This window comes from Meleagris gallopavo, chromosome 26 (genome assembly GCF_000146605.3).
Source record: "Meleagris gallopavo isolate NT-WF06-2002-E0010 breed Aviagen turkey brand Nicholas breeding stock chromosome 26, Turkey_5.1, whole genome shotgun sequence".
NCBI classification, from domain to species: Eukaryota; Metazoa; Chordata; class Aves; order Galliformes; family Phasianidae; genus Meleagris; species Meleagris gallopavo.
In genome coordinates this window covers 447,604-462,909 of record NC_015036.2, presented here as the reverse complement: position 1 = coordinate 462,909, position 15,306 = coordinate 447,604, and the positions used below count along the sequence as shown (strand labels likewise).

Below are 15,306 nucleotides of genomic sequence, written 5' to 3'. Positions count from 1 at the left end.
CTCCCTGGGCTGAGCCGGGCGGCCCGCAGGAGCGCAGCCCTCGATGCGCCGCTCGCTGCCCTGCCGACACGCAGCTCTGCGCTTCCTGCCGCTGTTCCTTGCGCGCAGCTCCCGGCAGCACGGAGCGTGCAGTCACCGTTTGTTACGGGCTTTTATTTCGGCGCTGGAAGCAGGCAGGCGCGCTGTGCCGGCTCCGTTTCCTTAGCTTTCTTTTCTTGCCCCTCTGTTCCCCTTTTAGCAACAAATGAATCAGCAGGTTGGCTCCTGCAGTCAGAGAAATTAACACACAAACCTGTCCAGGAGCCGTTCTGTAATGCTGAGAGCAGGACGAGGTTGTGACAGGAGGACAGACGCCAAGGAGCTGCAGGGTGATTTTTGTGCTGTCTCCAACTCAATGTAGTCTGAATACCTGGAAAGTTCAGGACATTTGGGGAGAAAAACTGGAGAACTGCTGCTTATCTGGTGAGTGCCTGGTCTGTTTATTCCTTGGTGGAACTCTCACAGCAGGGCCAGGTCCTGCCGAGGCCCCGCTTGGTGTCACACTTGGAGATAATGCTGTTTAGCCTCAGTTGCCCTCCAGGACGTTTGTGCTCGTGTGATCCCCCCCTGCAGAGCAGACCTTCTCCCAGGCTGAAAGTCTGGAGGCTTCCAAGTCTTGCTCCTCAAGAAGTAAACTGTAAAGAGCTTTGCTGTTATTACAGCTAAGAGCAAAAAGCACTTTTTTTGGAGACAGGAGGAGACGAGACATGATTTGTGGTTTGTTTTTGTTTGTTTCTTTTTGGTTATCTGCATCAAGTAGAGATGAAGGCTGAAGTTTGTAATGTCAGAAAACTGCCTTGGTAGCTACAAAGTCAGAGTGTTCCTAAGTCAGAATGACTTTTGGAATGTCCTTAATACTTTAGGATGGTGTAAAAATTAAACTGAGTTCTCCATTTATGCTGTTCAAAATACTGCACACGTGTAAGAGGAGTAAGTGGTGTCAGGCTGGTCTGTGAACAGGTGAAACAAGGAAAATAAAAGTCTGTTATGTGAGGTGGGTGGGCAGCATGTGCCAAGGGCTGCTCAGAAGGTGACAAGTGGGGTCCCTGCACACCTCCCCAGGTGTTTCATTACAGTGCAGGCTTTCAGAAGGGGAAAGAAATGAAGCCTGGCAAGCACACTGTGCCATAGCACTGCTCTTGGGAGAGTCCTGTTTTCATTATCCAGCGTGAAGAGGTTATCTAGATTATTGGGACGAGCTCTTAAATTATTCCTGCTCACAGCTCCAGCACAGCTGGGGTTTCCTTTCTGTAGAGCTTTCACATGCATGACGCTGCAGTGTTGCTCCTGGAGTTGGCGGAGCACCTGCAGGTTCATTTGCTCTCTTTGAGAGGAGCTTTTTAGGAGGCAGACAGTGACAGGACAAGGGGGATGGCTTTAAACTAAAAGAGGAGAGGTTGAGGTCTGTTGTGAGGAGGAAATCCTTCCCTCGGGGCGGTGAGGTGCTGCACAGAGCTGTGCTGCCCCATCCCTGGAGGAGCCCCAGGCCGTGGGTGGGCTCTGGGCTGGGGGGAAGCCAGCACACAGCTGGGAAGTGGAACTGCGTGGACTCTGAGGTTCCTTCCAACCCAAACCGTTCTGTTATCTCACCGAGGCTGCGTGACAACGAAGGCCACAGCCCCTGTAAAAAGCTGTGATTTCAGGCCAGCTGCTCTCGTGCAACATTTCTGTTTGGCAAAAGCCTGCCGTCGCATTAACCCAAACCAGAGTTTTTGTTGGACTCTTCATTACAATTGGCGAGAAAAATAGATGAGGGTGCATAGATCTTTGTTTTCTTTCCGTTTTAATAGACTTATTTTGGAGAAACGTGTGGGAGAGGAGCGTTTCCTGGCAGACTTTCTGTTTTACGCAATTTGCCACTGGGAGTTCTCAGCACTGCTTCCTTCCTTTCTGTCAGCTTGGCAGTCAGATCCCACCGAGCCCAGATGTGTGGTGGGTTTGGATAATCCTTCCCTGGGCACCATGGAACGGAATGCTCTCAGCATCTCTTTGTAGCCAACAAAAATCTGTTTGTGCTTTTTGCCTCCTGCTGTTTCTGAAGCAGTGAGAGCGATGTGCTGTGAGGGTGCCTTATCCTCAGGCTCCCCAGAGAGCCACAGCGGTACAGAGCAGCCAGTCTGCTCACGCTCTGCCGTTAGAAGAAGTTAAGGAGGTGGATGAGAGCCAGGGAGCAAAGTGCAAAAGCGAGGAAGCCTGATTCTTGGCTCAAAGGTGATGTTGTAAAGATAACGAAACTGAGCGTTACCCGGGAAAAGCTGGCAGCACAAAAACCTGTGGTCTGTTCCACGCTGTGATGCATACATGTGGTGACTTTGCTTGTGGTGATTTGTCTACTGTAGAAACTGGATGGCCTCTACGGTGAGCCTGGGTAAAGAAACGTTACTGGAAGATGGAATGCCCCCTGCAAAAAAGCCCAGGTAACTCTAATTACACTCCAGTGCATTTCTTCTAATAAGAGCTTTTCCCGTAACCTTGCATCGTCCTTTAATCAGACTGATGTTTGGCACAGACTTCAGCAGTCCTTTCTGTCGCTGATCCAGGACAGGCGTTCTGTCTCTAGCTGTGCTCTCTCAGTAGTGTTTTCCTGTGGTGCGTGAAACAAAGGCCTTAATGCTGAGCGTGTGCCAAAGAATTCTTTGCTGCTGGTTTCCTTAACCCCAAAGCCAGGATGCATCATGTGCAGAAAGCTTCGTTTTGCTGCTCTGTCTCCCTGGTTTGGTGTTAGCCCTCACTCAGGTGCTGCTCTGGTAGCTGTGCTGCTGCACTCTGTGGGATGGCACATCCTGGTAGGACAGGCAGCTCCTCAAATTAGCTTGACTTTGCTGCCTGAGAGGCTAAATAATTGCACTCTGGAGGCTCTCTGTACTTATGAGTAGGTCATCTGGCAGTTCTCTGCATTGCAGTTGCATGTGCTGAAATTGTGAGCCTTTGTGATGCCAGTCTGTGGGGCTGTGCCTGTTTCTGTAGGATACTGAGCTGTGTCCCTCTTCTGCCTACCAAAGAGCCCTAATGGACATTTTGATGAAAAACTGAGGCAGAGAGCGCCTCGGTTGTCCTTGATCTGCACGTTCCATGGCTCAGGACATCCTTCTGTGTGTGATGGTGCCAGTTGTGCTGCTTTCTCCTCTTGCAGGAAGCTGTTGCCAAGCCTAAAAACCAAGAAGCCTCGGGAACTTGTTCTGGTGATTGGAACAGGAATCAGTGCTGCAGTTGCTCCCCAGGTCCCAGCTCTGAAGTCTTGGAAGGGTTTGATCCAGGCCCTCCTGGATGCCGCTATTGACTTTGACCTTCTGGAAGATGAAGAAAGCAAAAGGTTTCAGAAGTGTCTCCATGAGTACAAGAACTTGGTTCACGTTGCCCATGACCTTATCCAGAAGCTCTCTCCGGTGAGTGCCCGCAGCGGTGTGTCTGTGTCCCGAGTGCTGCCCCAGGAGAGCAGTCGGTTCCGGAGGGGCAGCAGCTCCTGCATTTACGGGGAATGGAGCACCTGCCGTCACTGGGCTGCGTTCCTGATGCAGGGTTTTGGGCCAGGAGCTCCCAGAGCTGCCTGCGTCCCTCGGACAGCCGGGTGCCACCAGTGGCTGCGTGGTTCTCAGGGCCTGAATACGAACTGCTGGCACTTCATGTTGAGCTTGCCGGGGAGTGTTCCCACCTCAGAGGAGCATATAAAGGGCGAGAGGAAATCGGTCCAGGTGTGGAGAGTGACACTGCTTTATCTCTGAGCTCCAGAGCTGAGCTGAGTCAATAAGTCTGGATGGAGCAATGCCTGATGAATGTCTCTTCTCAGATGTTCTCGTGTCCTTGCTCTTCGACCTGAAAATAAATGCGATAAAAGTGCAGTGTTTGCCTCGCTAGGACCTATAGCTTTGCAGAGCTCTTCAAGAAATGCGTGGGTAGTTCTTGTGTATTCATTTGGCACGAAGTATGAGCAGAAGCCTGATCTTAATCTCTCTCTGTTCTCAGCGCACAAGCAATGTTCGCTCGACGTTTTTCAAGGACTGTTTATATGAGGTGTTTGATGACCTGGAGTCTAAAATGGAAGATTCTGGGAAACAGCTGCTTCAGTCAGTGCTTCACCTGATGGAAAACGGGGCACTGGTGTTAACCACAAACTTCGATAACCTGCTGGAACTGTACGCAGCACACCAGGGGAAGCATCTGGAGTCTCTTGACCTGACGGATGAGAAGAAGGTAAAGGATGTTGATTCTAACATCAGGGCTGAGCTGGGACAGCGTGGGGTGGTGGCAGCTGCAGGATGTGCTGTTATGCCCATCTCAGGGGTTGTGCTGCTAACAGCAATTTACATCACGTTAGATGAACGCCAGACAGAGGCTCTGACAATTTGGGGCGGTGAGGAATGGAGACGCAGGCTGGTTTCTAAGGTGCTTTTCTTACTGGCTGATACCCAGTGCTCAGGAGCAGCCTTTGAGCCTGGTGTTCCTCCAGTCTCTGTCCTGAAACCTGTGGCTGGGCCTTGCTGAAATACGGTGAGCCTTGCTTCCACATGAGGCTCGGATTGACAGTTCTCACCGAAACAGGCAACTCTGGGCAAAAAGCATAGCTGGCCTGTCTATTGTAGTGTGCTTTTTGTAGGAGGGCTTCTTGTGAGAGGGCTCTGGCCTGGCAGGCAGCATGCTGCGACTCCTGGGTGCCCTCGTCCTTCCTCCCTACCCTCTGCCCTGCCTCCAGAAGGGCTGAGCAGCTCTGTGTGGGACAGCACTTCGTGCTGCTGTGCTGCATTTGTAGCTGTTGGCCTTGGACACTTCCCTGCCTGCCCGGGGCTTCAGCCAGGCAGAAAACGAGTGGCAACCAGCACAGCCCCCCAGCGCTGCCCTCCTTTACAGCCTGGGTTTTACTCGTCCAAATCACGGTGCTGCTCTGTCTGTGGATGCTGTGAAGTAATCTGTTTCTTCCCATCCTGACTTGTTTCTGTGCTTTGTTTCCTCTGTGACCTCTTAATCTCCATGGCTGGAGGTACTTAGAGCAATACAAATAAGCGTTCTAATTATTGCCAGCTTAAATGAGCTGTGGTCTGTAGGAGTAAGCTGAGAGCCTTGAAGTGGCTGTCTGAAATGAAGGTCAGCTGCTGAGCTTTCTCAGGGCCTGGGGGAGCAAAAAATGAACTTGGTAGACTCGAAGAAATTTGCTGACATTATATTCCGTTTTTCCCCTTTTTCTGCTGAGCCCGGTGCACTGATTGTAGTCTCTTCCAGTGACCTTAGCCATTCCTCTGTAGTGTTGAACCAAGAAGTGCCATAGGCTACTGATGTAGAGGCTGTTGAACTCGTAACCTCTTGGGGAAACAGATGAACGTGAGGAAGAAGCTGCCTCTGAGAAGCTTCTCCAGAAGCTCCATTTAACAGCACGCAATTCAGCAGCTGAAGAGGTGGGAGACAAGTGTTAGGGCAGGAGCTGCAGAATTGCCAGCGAGGACTGTGCCCACAGCAGCTCTGCCGGAAGCACTCACTGACACTCGTGGGTTTGTTCTGGCAGGTGCTGGAGTGGGCCCAGGAGAAGAGGCAGCTCAGCGTCCTGCACATCCACGGTGTGTACACCAACCCCAGCGGCATCGTGCTGCACCCAGCCGGATACCAGAACGTGCTGCGCAACACCGAGGTGATGGTGAGGCTGTGCTGCAGGGCTGTCTGAAGGGTCCCATCAATTAGAAGCCGAATTCCTTCTGAAAATACGCTTTGCTCTTACTGAGAACATCTTTCCTTTTTTCTCTTAAAGCGGGAGATTCAGAAGCTGTATGAAAATAAGTCGTTCCTGTTCTTGGGCTGTGGTTGGACTGTTGATGACACCACGTTTCAGGCCCTGTTTCTAGAAGCTGAGAAGCACAAGTCGGACCTGGAGCACTTCATGCTCGTGCGGAGAGGAGACGTGGACGAGTTTAAGAAGCTCCGTGAGAACATGCTGGACAAGGGGATTAAAGTGATTTCCTATGGAGATGAATACACGGACCTGCCCGAGTACTTTGGGAGGCTGGCGAGTGAGATCGCCACGCGGGGCCGAGCAGGTATGGGCTGTGTGCAGCCTCACAGGTGATCCTGGGAGCACAACACAGTGTTACTGCCTCCTTTTCTCTGTCCTGTATTTCCCCCCACCCAGTTTTCTGCATTTGTAGTTGGATTTGGGGCTTATTTTCACACAATCGCTGCATGTTCATGTAGTTAAAACAGTTCTTCTGCTTCTGACGCATCCATACCTAACTTTTGACATGCAGCTGGCATCATTTATTCTCTTTCTAGTGAAAGTGCATTCCAGGCTCATTATTTGGTCTCAGTGATCTGCACGCTACACAGACTGAGCTGATTCTCTAACAGATGAGATTTCACACTAACAAATCATAAAAATCAGAAACAAGCTTGCTAGCCAGAGCCTTGCTGGTGTGTGTCCTGAAGGTAAAACCCAGCCAGGAGGGCATCACGTGAAATTCCTCAGTGCTGAAGTGCTGCACCCAGATTCCTGGCACCAATTGCTCCTGAAGTGCCATCCCATTCCTGGAGGAGAGCAGGCTGAATGCTCTCGGATGCCCTCCTGCCTTCCCAACCCATACTTACGCTCTACTCTGTTTTAGGTGTGCTTAAGGAGGGGCAACAACTGAATGGCTCCGCTGCAGCCCACACTGAGATAACAGGTAAAGTTCCCCTAAGTGCACTGAGAGGTTCCTCGTGCAGCAGGGCAGGGTTGGGGTGCAGAGCTGGGGCAGCAGCGCCCACCCACCGTGCAGTGCTGACTTGTCCTGCACAGCACCGCTCCGCAGCCAGCCCCAGTTCGGAGCTTTCAGAGCAGAGGCTCCACCTGCCCTGTGGCACCCAGCGTCCCTCTTTCCAACCACCTCGCCAGGCTGGAGGTGCCACAGGAGCAGCGCAGGGCCCAGGCAGGTTTTACAGGGCCTTTCCTTCCCACAGGATGCAGCACGTGAGCCTCAGCCCAGGAGCGATGCCCTGGGTGCCCCCCACACACAGGCAGCCTCCAGCCTGCAGCACCACGCGAGGGGAGGAGCAGCGCCCTGCTCACAGCTGCTGCCTGCCCACTGTGCTGAGCCCTGCCGAGCCGGGAGGCACGAGCCAGAGGGCTGGGCCCGTCCTCACACAGATGCCTGACAACGTAGCCTGTCCTTTTTACCGAGGCTGTGTTTGCTGGGGGAGTGTGGTCTCCCCACCTCAGCTGCAGCCTCCTGTAATTTCATACTTAATGCCTTTGTATTCTGTACTTCCACTTCAGAATGAAACTTGAGCGGTTTTTGTTTGTTTGTTTTTTTACTTGAAGCTCTAGTTTTATAGTCCTTCCTTTGTACTGTACAGTATTTTGTATGTTGAAGCTCCTATTAAAGGTCTGTTCGGTTCCATTACCCTTTTGGCTGCTGTTTGGTTTGCGTGCACAGCCTGAAGGCAGAGGCACCAGTCTGTCTCCCCCGTGAGGAGAAAAGGGGTCTTGGCTGAAGGCAAGCTAGTTGTACACAGAAAACAAATTATGAAGTTTATTTATATAAATTATGTCTCTTAGCAGACAGCATTCAATTTATTGCACTAGAGCACATCTGCAATATGGAGCTACAAGACATCATAAGAGAGTTTTGTATTATCCAATGTAGCACTTTAGACCAGGATCAAGAGGCACTCTAAAGGGGGGGAGAAAGGGTGCAGGGAAGCAGCAAGCAGCCACCACCGTCTTCCAGTATTTTTTTTCTTTTGTTACATAGTTGAGGCAGCAAACAACGCTGAGGCCAGCAGGCAGAGGATCCCCAGGGGCACACTGCCCTCCATCGCAGGCCGGTGGACCAACCAGCATTACCAGACACACTGCTGCAGTTCTCTGGGTGCCCTGCAGCAAGACCCCAGTGACAAAAGAAAGGGGGGCCATAAGGCAGTTTAGCATCTCCCCAGGAGCCCCTGCTTGCCCAGGACAGGGGCAGGCTGTTACAATTTTTGGTTTATCAACTTTGGTGAGCTGCTACAGCCAAAGTTAGCAGCACTATGAACGGTCAGATGGTCTAATGCTGTCACTAAGCAGCAGCTGTCCCTGTCGTACGGTCTGCAAGAGCACAAAAGAGCAGCTTGGGGCTCAGTACCCACCTGCAGCACTGCCCAACAGTGCACAGCTGCTGCTAGTGACAGCGCAGCCCCAGCGCACAGCAGGTCCTTGCATTGCCACTCGGATAGCATGAACAATACAAAGCTCTGGTTTCAGCCTCTGCATGAGGGAGGCCGAATTACTGGAACAGAATGAAGGAATCCAGGGGCAGGGCGATACTGAGCAAAGCCCCACAACTGATCAGGGAAGAATGCTCCAAGTAGAGAAGAGAGCTTTCATCTACAAATACACTGTAGTCAATAAATATGGCAGGAGAGCATGGACCTAACTGGAATAAGCACAAGGTGATCAGGTAACACCTTCCTTCCTACTTCATACTCATGCAGTGCTGGAAGAGCACACCAGCGAGCACTCGGATCAGATGGGCAGGGGAAGCACAGCCCTTGCACCCGCATCCCTTCATTCTGTTTTGCACTACACTGGAAAGACTAGTCAGTCACAGGGTGAAGCATGTTCTTCTGAGACATCTGCAAACAGCAATTTGGTGCAATACTTGATTTTAGGCCTTCATGAGCGCTGCGACCACAGCCTTGGCGTTAAGGCTACGCAGATCACAGTAGGTTTGTCCAGTACCAACAAAAACGATGGGCTTGCTTGTGATGTAGGTCATGGAGATGGCAGCGCCGACCTGCCGAGGGGACGAGCACCATTAGCAAGGCCAGCTGAGGCTGTCCTCCCCCCAGCCTCCCATTGTACAGCCTGCTGCTCCACAAAAACATTTCCAGTTCACTGCGGACTTCAGAGGGAGGCAAAGAAGGACTCAAGAACGCAACAACAAGGATCCAAATTTCTGAGCCCGAAGCTCTGAGTTTTGGAGAACACACGTAGAAACACACAGGCTGCTCCCAAGGATGCAGGCACCTCACACCCCTTGCTCAGCTCCCTGGGAGGCAGGAGGCTGTGGGACATTACAGCTGGCATAACCAGGTGTCAGTGCCACCTGCAGCCACAAGTCATCTCCCACCAGGATTTCACCTTCTCCAGATTTCATTCCCTATGCTGCATAAGCAGGTTCACCCTGATTTAAAGCCACGTTATTCTGCTTGGCATTTAATGCAGGCTCTGAGTGCCTGATTCAGCTGCACTTCCGTTGGGATGTGCTTGCTGCAGCTGTCCCAGTATTACCTCCTCAGGGGAGCACAAACATTCAGCCTTCCTATGTTTTCCAGAACTGTACGGTCCCAATTCCACATCCCTCAATGCAATTCTGCCAAAGAACTGGGACACCTCACAGCCATTTTTCCACAGGGACAGAAATCAGTCCGCTTCACTTCGTCTAGATGGCCGGAGCGCATTTTAACACAAAGGACAGCCTCTAGGAGAGGTCGTAAGTGGCCCATTGAAAACAGCCCTTGTTTGTTGACTGCCCTCTTCCCTCCCGTCACCAACAGGAAGCTCTCTGCCAGGGTAAGGTTGGAGATAACCCCCAGAGCACGAAACGCTCCCCTTACCTTGTCATCGATGGTATCAAACTTGGTGAGCACAATTCCATCAATGAGCCGGGGTGTCTGGGCCATGGAGTGGTCAGCCAGGGCCTTGTTGAACTTCACCTGAGGAAGAGAACATCCTCAAGAAAAGAAGCTGTGATGCCGACCGTGTCTCAAACACCTCCCATAAAACCCGCACAGATCCGCCCTTCCCAGAAAGCAACTCTGCACACTCACCAGCTGATCCACAGCCTCATTTCCCACCAGAGCTTCTCCAACGAAAAGGACCAAGTCAGGAGCATTGACAGCAATGAGTTTCGCCAGGGCTGTCATCAAGGGGGCATTGTCCTGCATGCGGCCCGCCGTGTCCACCAGCACCACGTCGAAGCCCTGGTTACGAGCTGGGGAGACGTGGAGAAAGCGTAAGCAGGAGGAAGCCCAGGGTCCCAGGACAGCCCCCTCCCGCCACCGCTCCTCCCTACCATAGGAGATGGCCTCCATGGCGATCCCCGCAGCGTCCTTCCCATAGCCCTTCTCGTAGAGCTGCACCATGCTCCGCCCGCCGTGGCTCTCCGGGGGGTGCAGGGCGTTGAGGCGCCGGGTGTGAGTGCGGAGCTGCTCCACTGCCCCCGCACGGAACGTGTCACAGGCAGCAATGAGCACGCTGAAACCGTTCTCAATGAGCCAGAATGAGATCTGTTGCCAGCGACGGAAAAGACTCGTTAGTGGCCACAGCCTGAGCTCAGTCCTGTCCCAGGAGCCGCCAGCACCGTGCCCTACCTTGGCCAGGTTGGTGGACTTCCCAACGCCGTTGACGCCGCAGAAAGTGACCACGTAGGGCCGGCGGTGCCGCTGCGCATCCATGACGTCCCGGAGCACGTCCACACGGCGCTGCGGCTGCAGGATCTGCACTAAGGCCTCCTGCAGGGCCTGCTTCACTGTTGAGGTCACAGCTGGGAAAAAGGAGATAAAAGGAGAACTTGTGAAAGCCCTGCAGAGAAGCCCTGAGCCCCAAATTACCAATGCGAGGAAGACATCTGGTACCATAGTTTCACCAGGTCAGAGAAGCAGGGGACTCAGGCCAGCAAGCTGCACACACCGATAAGAACACAAGCAGGGCACAACCACTTACTGGTGAATGTTCCCATCACTTTCCCTTCCAGTTTCTTCGCCACTGATTCACAGAGCTGGACTGCAATTTCAGCTGCCACATTTTTTGCTTTGGGGGAGAGAGAGAGACAGAGAGAGAGAAGAGAGCAGGGTTATCAAAGCAGAACGGGTGGCACATGTTGGACACCAGTATCACACCAGGCCCTGGGAGTTCAGTGCACTGAGAGAAGAGTGGAACTGAAGGATCCCCTCCTGATTACACCATTCAGACAAAGCCACGCACAGCAGACCCACACGTACCAATCAAGTGATCTTTCATCTTCTCCAGAACTGGGTCCATGTCCTGTCTTGTCAAGCTCTTGGAGCCCACCAGGCCTTTCAGCATGCCAAACATACCTCCAAGGCCACCCTTCTTGGTGCTGCACAGAAGCAGAACAGTTATCTTAGGTGTGAAGTGCATAGTGCATGCAACAGCCAGCAGCAGGGAGGCACAAGAACCTGTCACAGCTGACAAACAGACCTGTTTGTATCTGCTGCATTACTGATTAGTCTGGAAAATGAATTACGGGAGGGAAATCATGAAGGGTGTTGCAATCAGAGCCTCAGGAGCTTCTACCTGGGTTTTGAAGTGTTCTGAATAATCTTCTCCTCCTCAGCTTCTTCATCACTCTCATACTCAAGGTCATAGAGGCGGCCAGGCTCACGGTTTCGATCCCTAAGGGCCTGCAAGATGAAAGCAGCACACTGAGAAGTGGCAGCTGCTTAATTTCATTTTCCTGGCTCGCTTTCACTGCCACCAGGAACAGCATCAGTTACAGTCAGCAGAGGCAGCTCTACAGATCTTTGCCAGAAGTGCTCAGTTGTTTGATCCAACGCGCGTGCAAATCTGGTGCTGTTTGCAGCCGTCACAGCAGGAGAAAACATTCCCTAGGCAGTAACCTTACAGGCAGTAGGCTGGGCACCCTGATCCCCTCTTCCAGCACTTTCTCAGCCAGCCTTGGTGACCTGAGTGCATTCGTGATGCCCAGCTGACTCCAGAAGAATGCACCAAAGAAAACCTGACTTCTCCTTACCATATCAGGGTCAAACTCCTCCACGGGAGAGGCCTCTGAGTTCCCGTTGGTAGTGGAGTTACTGTAATCAAGTACTTTGGCGTTAGAGTTCCCCAGATCCCATACTCGGGGTTTCTTCCCCTTCTCCTTCTGAGCATCAGGCTTTGAAGACTTGCTGAAATAAAGACCACAAACATTTTGTTTGGCTGAGTGAAGTATGAGCAAACTCCTCCTTAGAGGCTTCAAAAATTCAAAGTCCAGCCATCAAAAAAGGCAAAAATCCAGGCTAAAACTGACCAATGCCAAATCTCCACACAGTTTATCTATCTGAACTTTAGCCTTGTCCCACGCTCGGTATGGCCTGCTTTAACCCAAGCCAGCCATCAGCTCACCCTTTACTTACGGTGGGAAAAACTCCCCCCCATAAAAGAAATCTGGACCCGACACATGAGGTCTGACACCATACTGTACTTTGAGCACATTCTGATGATTAACAGGATGACTTTCAGAGGCAATAAAGGAAAGAGAATCTCAGGTATCACCGAGGGATGGCACAGAGCCTCCAGCAAGAGCTGGGCTGCAGCACGTGTGGATTCACCACAGCCTGACACCCACCTGGACTTCTCCCCTGCTTTCATGTGTCTCTTGAAGAATTCTTCCCGGTTCTTCTGCAGTATTTCATCCTTGGTCAGTTCCTCCTTGTCCCCAGTGGCTGAGGACTGCTTTTCACCTGGGGCTGCTTTACTGGAGACTGTAACAGCTTCATTCCCTGAAGGAAAGAGTACCAGCACAAGCTCAGCCTTTCAGACCTAGCAGAAAGAGCCAGCACTGCACTGACTGTACATGAGAAATTCCTCTGTGAAGACAGAGACCCATTCCTGCCTCACCTCTGAGATTTTGGAAGCCTCAGGACACGTGAGCATCTTATTTCAGCCCAAAGGCAGCTGCATTTGGGATCCCATTTTCCCAGATTAGCAGTTTATGAACCAGCTTTCCCCAGACATCTCTGTACGTTGGTCATTCCCCATCTCAGAACCAAGAATGCACGCTAAGAGGCCATGTCATTGCAACAGAACAACCTTTGCCTGTCACTGTCCTAACCGAAGGGCTGTCCTCCTCAATCTGGGCATATGGAAACATTACCATAGCAGGTCAAGTGCATTATGCAGGACTTCTCCCTCCTGAGCCTGTGCTGGCTGTGACCAGAAGACCCTGAACAACTCAAGTGCTGTGGAACGATTAGGAAAGCACAGGCAGGGCCACACACGTGACCCACATTTCACAACACTGGAATATTTACACTCCTCCCACACACACCCCATTTCCCTTCAACTCACCTTCCTTTTTGGAACCTTTGTTCTTCTTGTTCTTGACTTTCTCCTTTGGTTTCTCCCCTCTGGTCTCTATCATACACTTGACAGTCTTTTGAGACTTCATGGACTGCTCAAATGTCTTCATCACGGTGGGAGCTCGGACCTTACTGCTCTCCTCTGCTTCCCTGTGGGACAGTGCCCATGAGCCTGAATTGCAGCCTGTGCTGCCCACCCCCAGACCCGTGTCTGCTCTAGATAGAAGCAACATTGAACAGCTCAGCCCTTCCTACAGACCATTTCTATCAGGTTTTTGGCTATTATGGCCTCACCTGCTATCATACAGCACACACACGAGTACAGAGCAGAGCAGACACAGTGCTGAGCTCTGGGGTAGGAAAGCTCCTTACCGGAGGAGGCGCAGGAAGTCATCCTTAAAATCAAAGGTGCCATTTAGGATGCCCAGGGCGCCCTTCTGCTGGAACTCATTGCGGTATTTGTCTCTGAACTCCTTGTGAACGTCGTCTATCAACTTGTCCACGTAGGTTAGAGTCAGGATCTTCTGAAATCCCACCTGCAACAAAGTGCAGTGGAAAGATGTCACCTTAAGCAAGGGGCACTTAAATAATTAAAAACACGCACACACAAAAAAAAAAAAAAAACATTAATTGCCAGTACATCCAGCAGGCAGCATTGGCCTTTCTGGATTTCAGACACTCGGTACGAAGTTGTTTAATTTCAGGCACCAGATGATGCAGGCTTCAGGCTGAGTTTCCTAATCTGACCTCCCAAGCTTTTAATATGTTCTCTCTCTCTCAAAAAAAAAAAAGCACAATGCAGAGCTTTGCTTTAAAGTGTGACTCCCAAAACAGTGCTGTTTCATAGTAACAAAGACATGCACTGAAAGACCAGAAAGCCTTGTGCTTATCTGTATACATCCAATCAAGGTTGTGTGGAGTCACTGAGATAAGGAATAGAGAGCTCAAGGAGAAAAGCATCACAGCTTTCCTGAAGTTGAAAAGATTAGGCACTTTTTGCTTTTTTTCTATCATAAATCCAAACACAGACTTCTCATCTACAATGAGATTTTCTTAGAATGTAAGTCTGTGCTGTTTCCATTCCACTCAAAGCTGGATTCTTAATCCTATCACTGCTGACTAAAATAAACCAGCACAATCCACAGCAGCACACAACTGAAGGAGCAGCCACACCTCACCCACAAAACCCAGCCCTCAGACAGCACAAACCCTACAGTGTGCTGGGAAGCCCACTGAGAACACAACGGGCAGGCAAAGCACTATGGGTGACCTCAGTGAAGAGCATTCCTCACCCCCAAAAAATCCCAGAGCAAGAAGCTGAGCCAGGCAGAGACAAAGCATAGCAGTATCTGAAGCACCAGTTTGCTCAAGATGCACCGAGGTGACAATTCTCCAGCACTGTGTGTGCAGGAACACCCCTGTCCAAACAGGATGGCTTTTGGCCGCTTGCACCCCACATGCTGCTCTTCCCAGGCTGCCCCACGGCAGCTCTGCATGCCCAGCACCAGCTGTCCTGCCGCCAGCCCAGCTCAGTGGCAGCCTCTGGGTGTTTGACACGTGGCCCAGCTGCAGCATTTCTCAATTGGCACCAAACTCTTCTGGTGGCGCAGGTGGAGGAGGAGGAACAACAGGGACATTGTGTGCCAGGGAAAATGTCACCTCCCCTGTGTGCAAGATGCCTTTTGCACCACGCGGTGCTGAGCTAAGCCCTGTTTTTTGTCAGGTTTTAGTAAGTCAGGGGAAAGCCTCAGCCCCACAGGAAGGCGGAACCCAACATCTGTGCCTTCCTGGAGCTTCTGATCAAGCCGCAAACCTCCCTGAGCACTCTTCCTCTTCTGAGCCTCAACAAGCCCCTTCCTGAGAGACCCTCAGAGCAGACAGCATGACAGCCAATCGCAAAAACAAAGCATTTAGAGACCAGGGCAGCCCGAAGGGGGGCACTTACCACAAACACCAGCTCAAACTGGTTGTCCAGCTTGTACTTGAGCGTGAGGGCTTCATGGGTGAAGGAGTTGTTGCCACCTCGCTCCTATGGGATAGACCCATCAACTCAAGGTGGTGACAGCAACAGTGTGACGCCCCCCTTCCCCCTCCTTGCTATCCCTGCTTTTCCCCCAGCCAGAAAAAATCCCTCGCAATGGGGTCACTATTCCAGGCGCAGCCCTCAGCGCCCAAATAAGGACCCCCGCCCACCGCCACCCCCTCCACCCCAGGATTCCAGCCCCTCCC

General features: G+C 51.7%; 2 protein-coding genes across 6 annotated transcripts in view; one reads left to right on the top strand and one right to left on the bottom strand.

The window, feature by feature from the left end:
• Positions 1-7,397, top strand: part of FAM118B (family with sequence similarity 118 member B) — an 8,554-nt gene extending 1,157 nt beyond the window's left edge. For 2 of the 5 annotated variants that reach the window (XM_010723572.3, XM_010723574.3), the window contains exons 2-8: positions 2,379-2,456; positions 3,173-3,425; positions 4,003-4,230; positions 5,534-5,662; positions 5,774-6,059; positions 6,621-6,680; positions 6,955-7,397. In XM_010723572.3, coding sequence (XP_010721874.1) covers positions 2,386-2,456; positions 3,173-3,425; positions 4,003-4,230; positions 5,534-5,662; positions 5,774-6,059; positions 6,621-6,680; positions 6,955-6,968 — 1,041 coding nt within the window. In that variant the 5' untranslated portion in view covers positions 2,379-2,385 and the 3' untranslated portion in view covers positions 6,969-7,397. Of the gene's footprint in view, positions 1-27; positions 463-490; positions 2,251-2,378; positions 2,457-3,172; positions 3,426-4,002; positions 4,231-5,533; positions 5,663-5,773; positions 6,060-6,620; positions 6,681-6,954 lie in introns of those variants that run through there. The other 3 variants (XM_010723571.3, XM_031556856.1, XM_010723573.3) reach the window with 3 other exon arrangements.
• A 102-nt stretch (positions 7,398-7,499) lies between these two features.
• On the bottom strand, positions 7,500-15,106 carry SRPRA (SRP receptor subunit alpha; the record flags this gene model as incomplete). The annotated part of the gene is made up of 13 exons (XM_010723793.3): positions 7,500-8,768; positions 9,592-9,690; positions 9,805-9,968; positions 10,050-10,263; positions 10,348-10,520; positions 10,700-10,786; positions 10,978-11,096; positions 11,294-11,400; positions 11,751-11,904; positions 12,345-12,498; positions 13,067-13,227; positions 13,450-13,613; positions 15,023-15,106. Coding segments are annotated over 13 exons (1,809 nt in total), but the record flags the coding sequence as incomplete, so codon positions are not given.
• Positions 15,107-15,306: the final 200 nt, after the last annotated feature.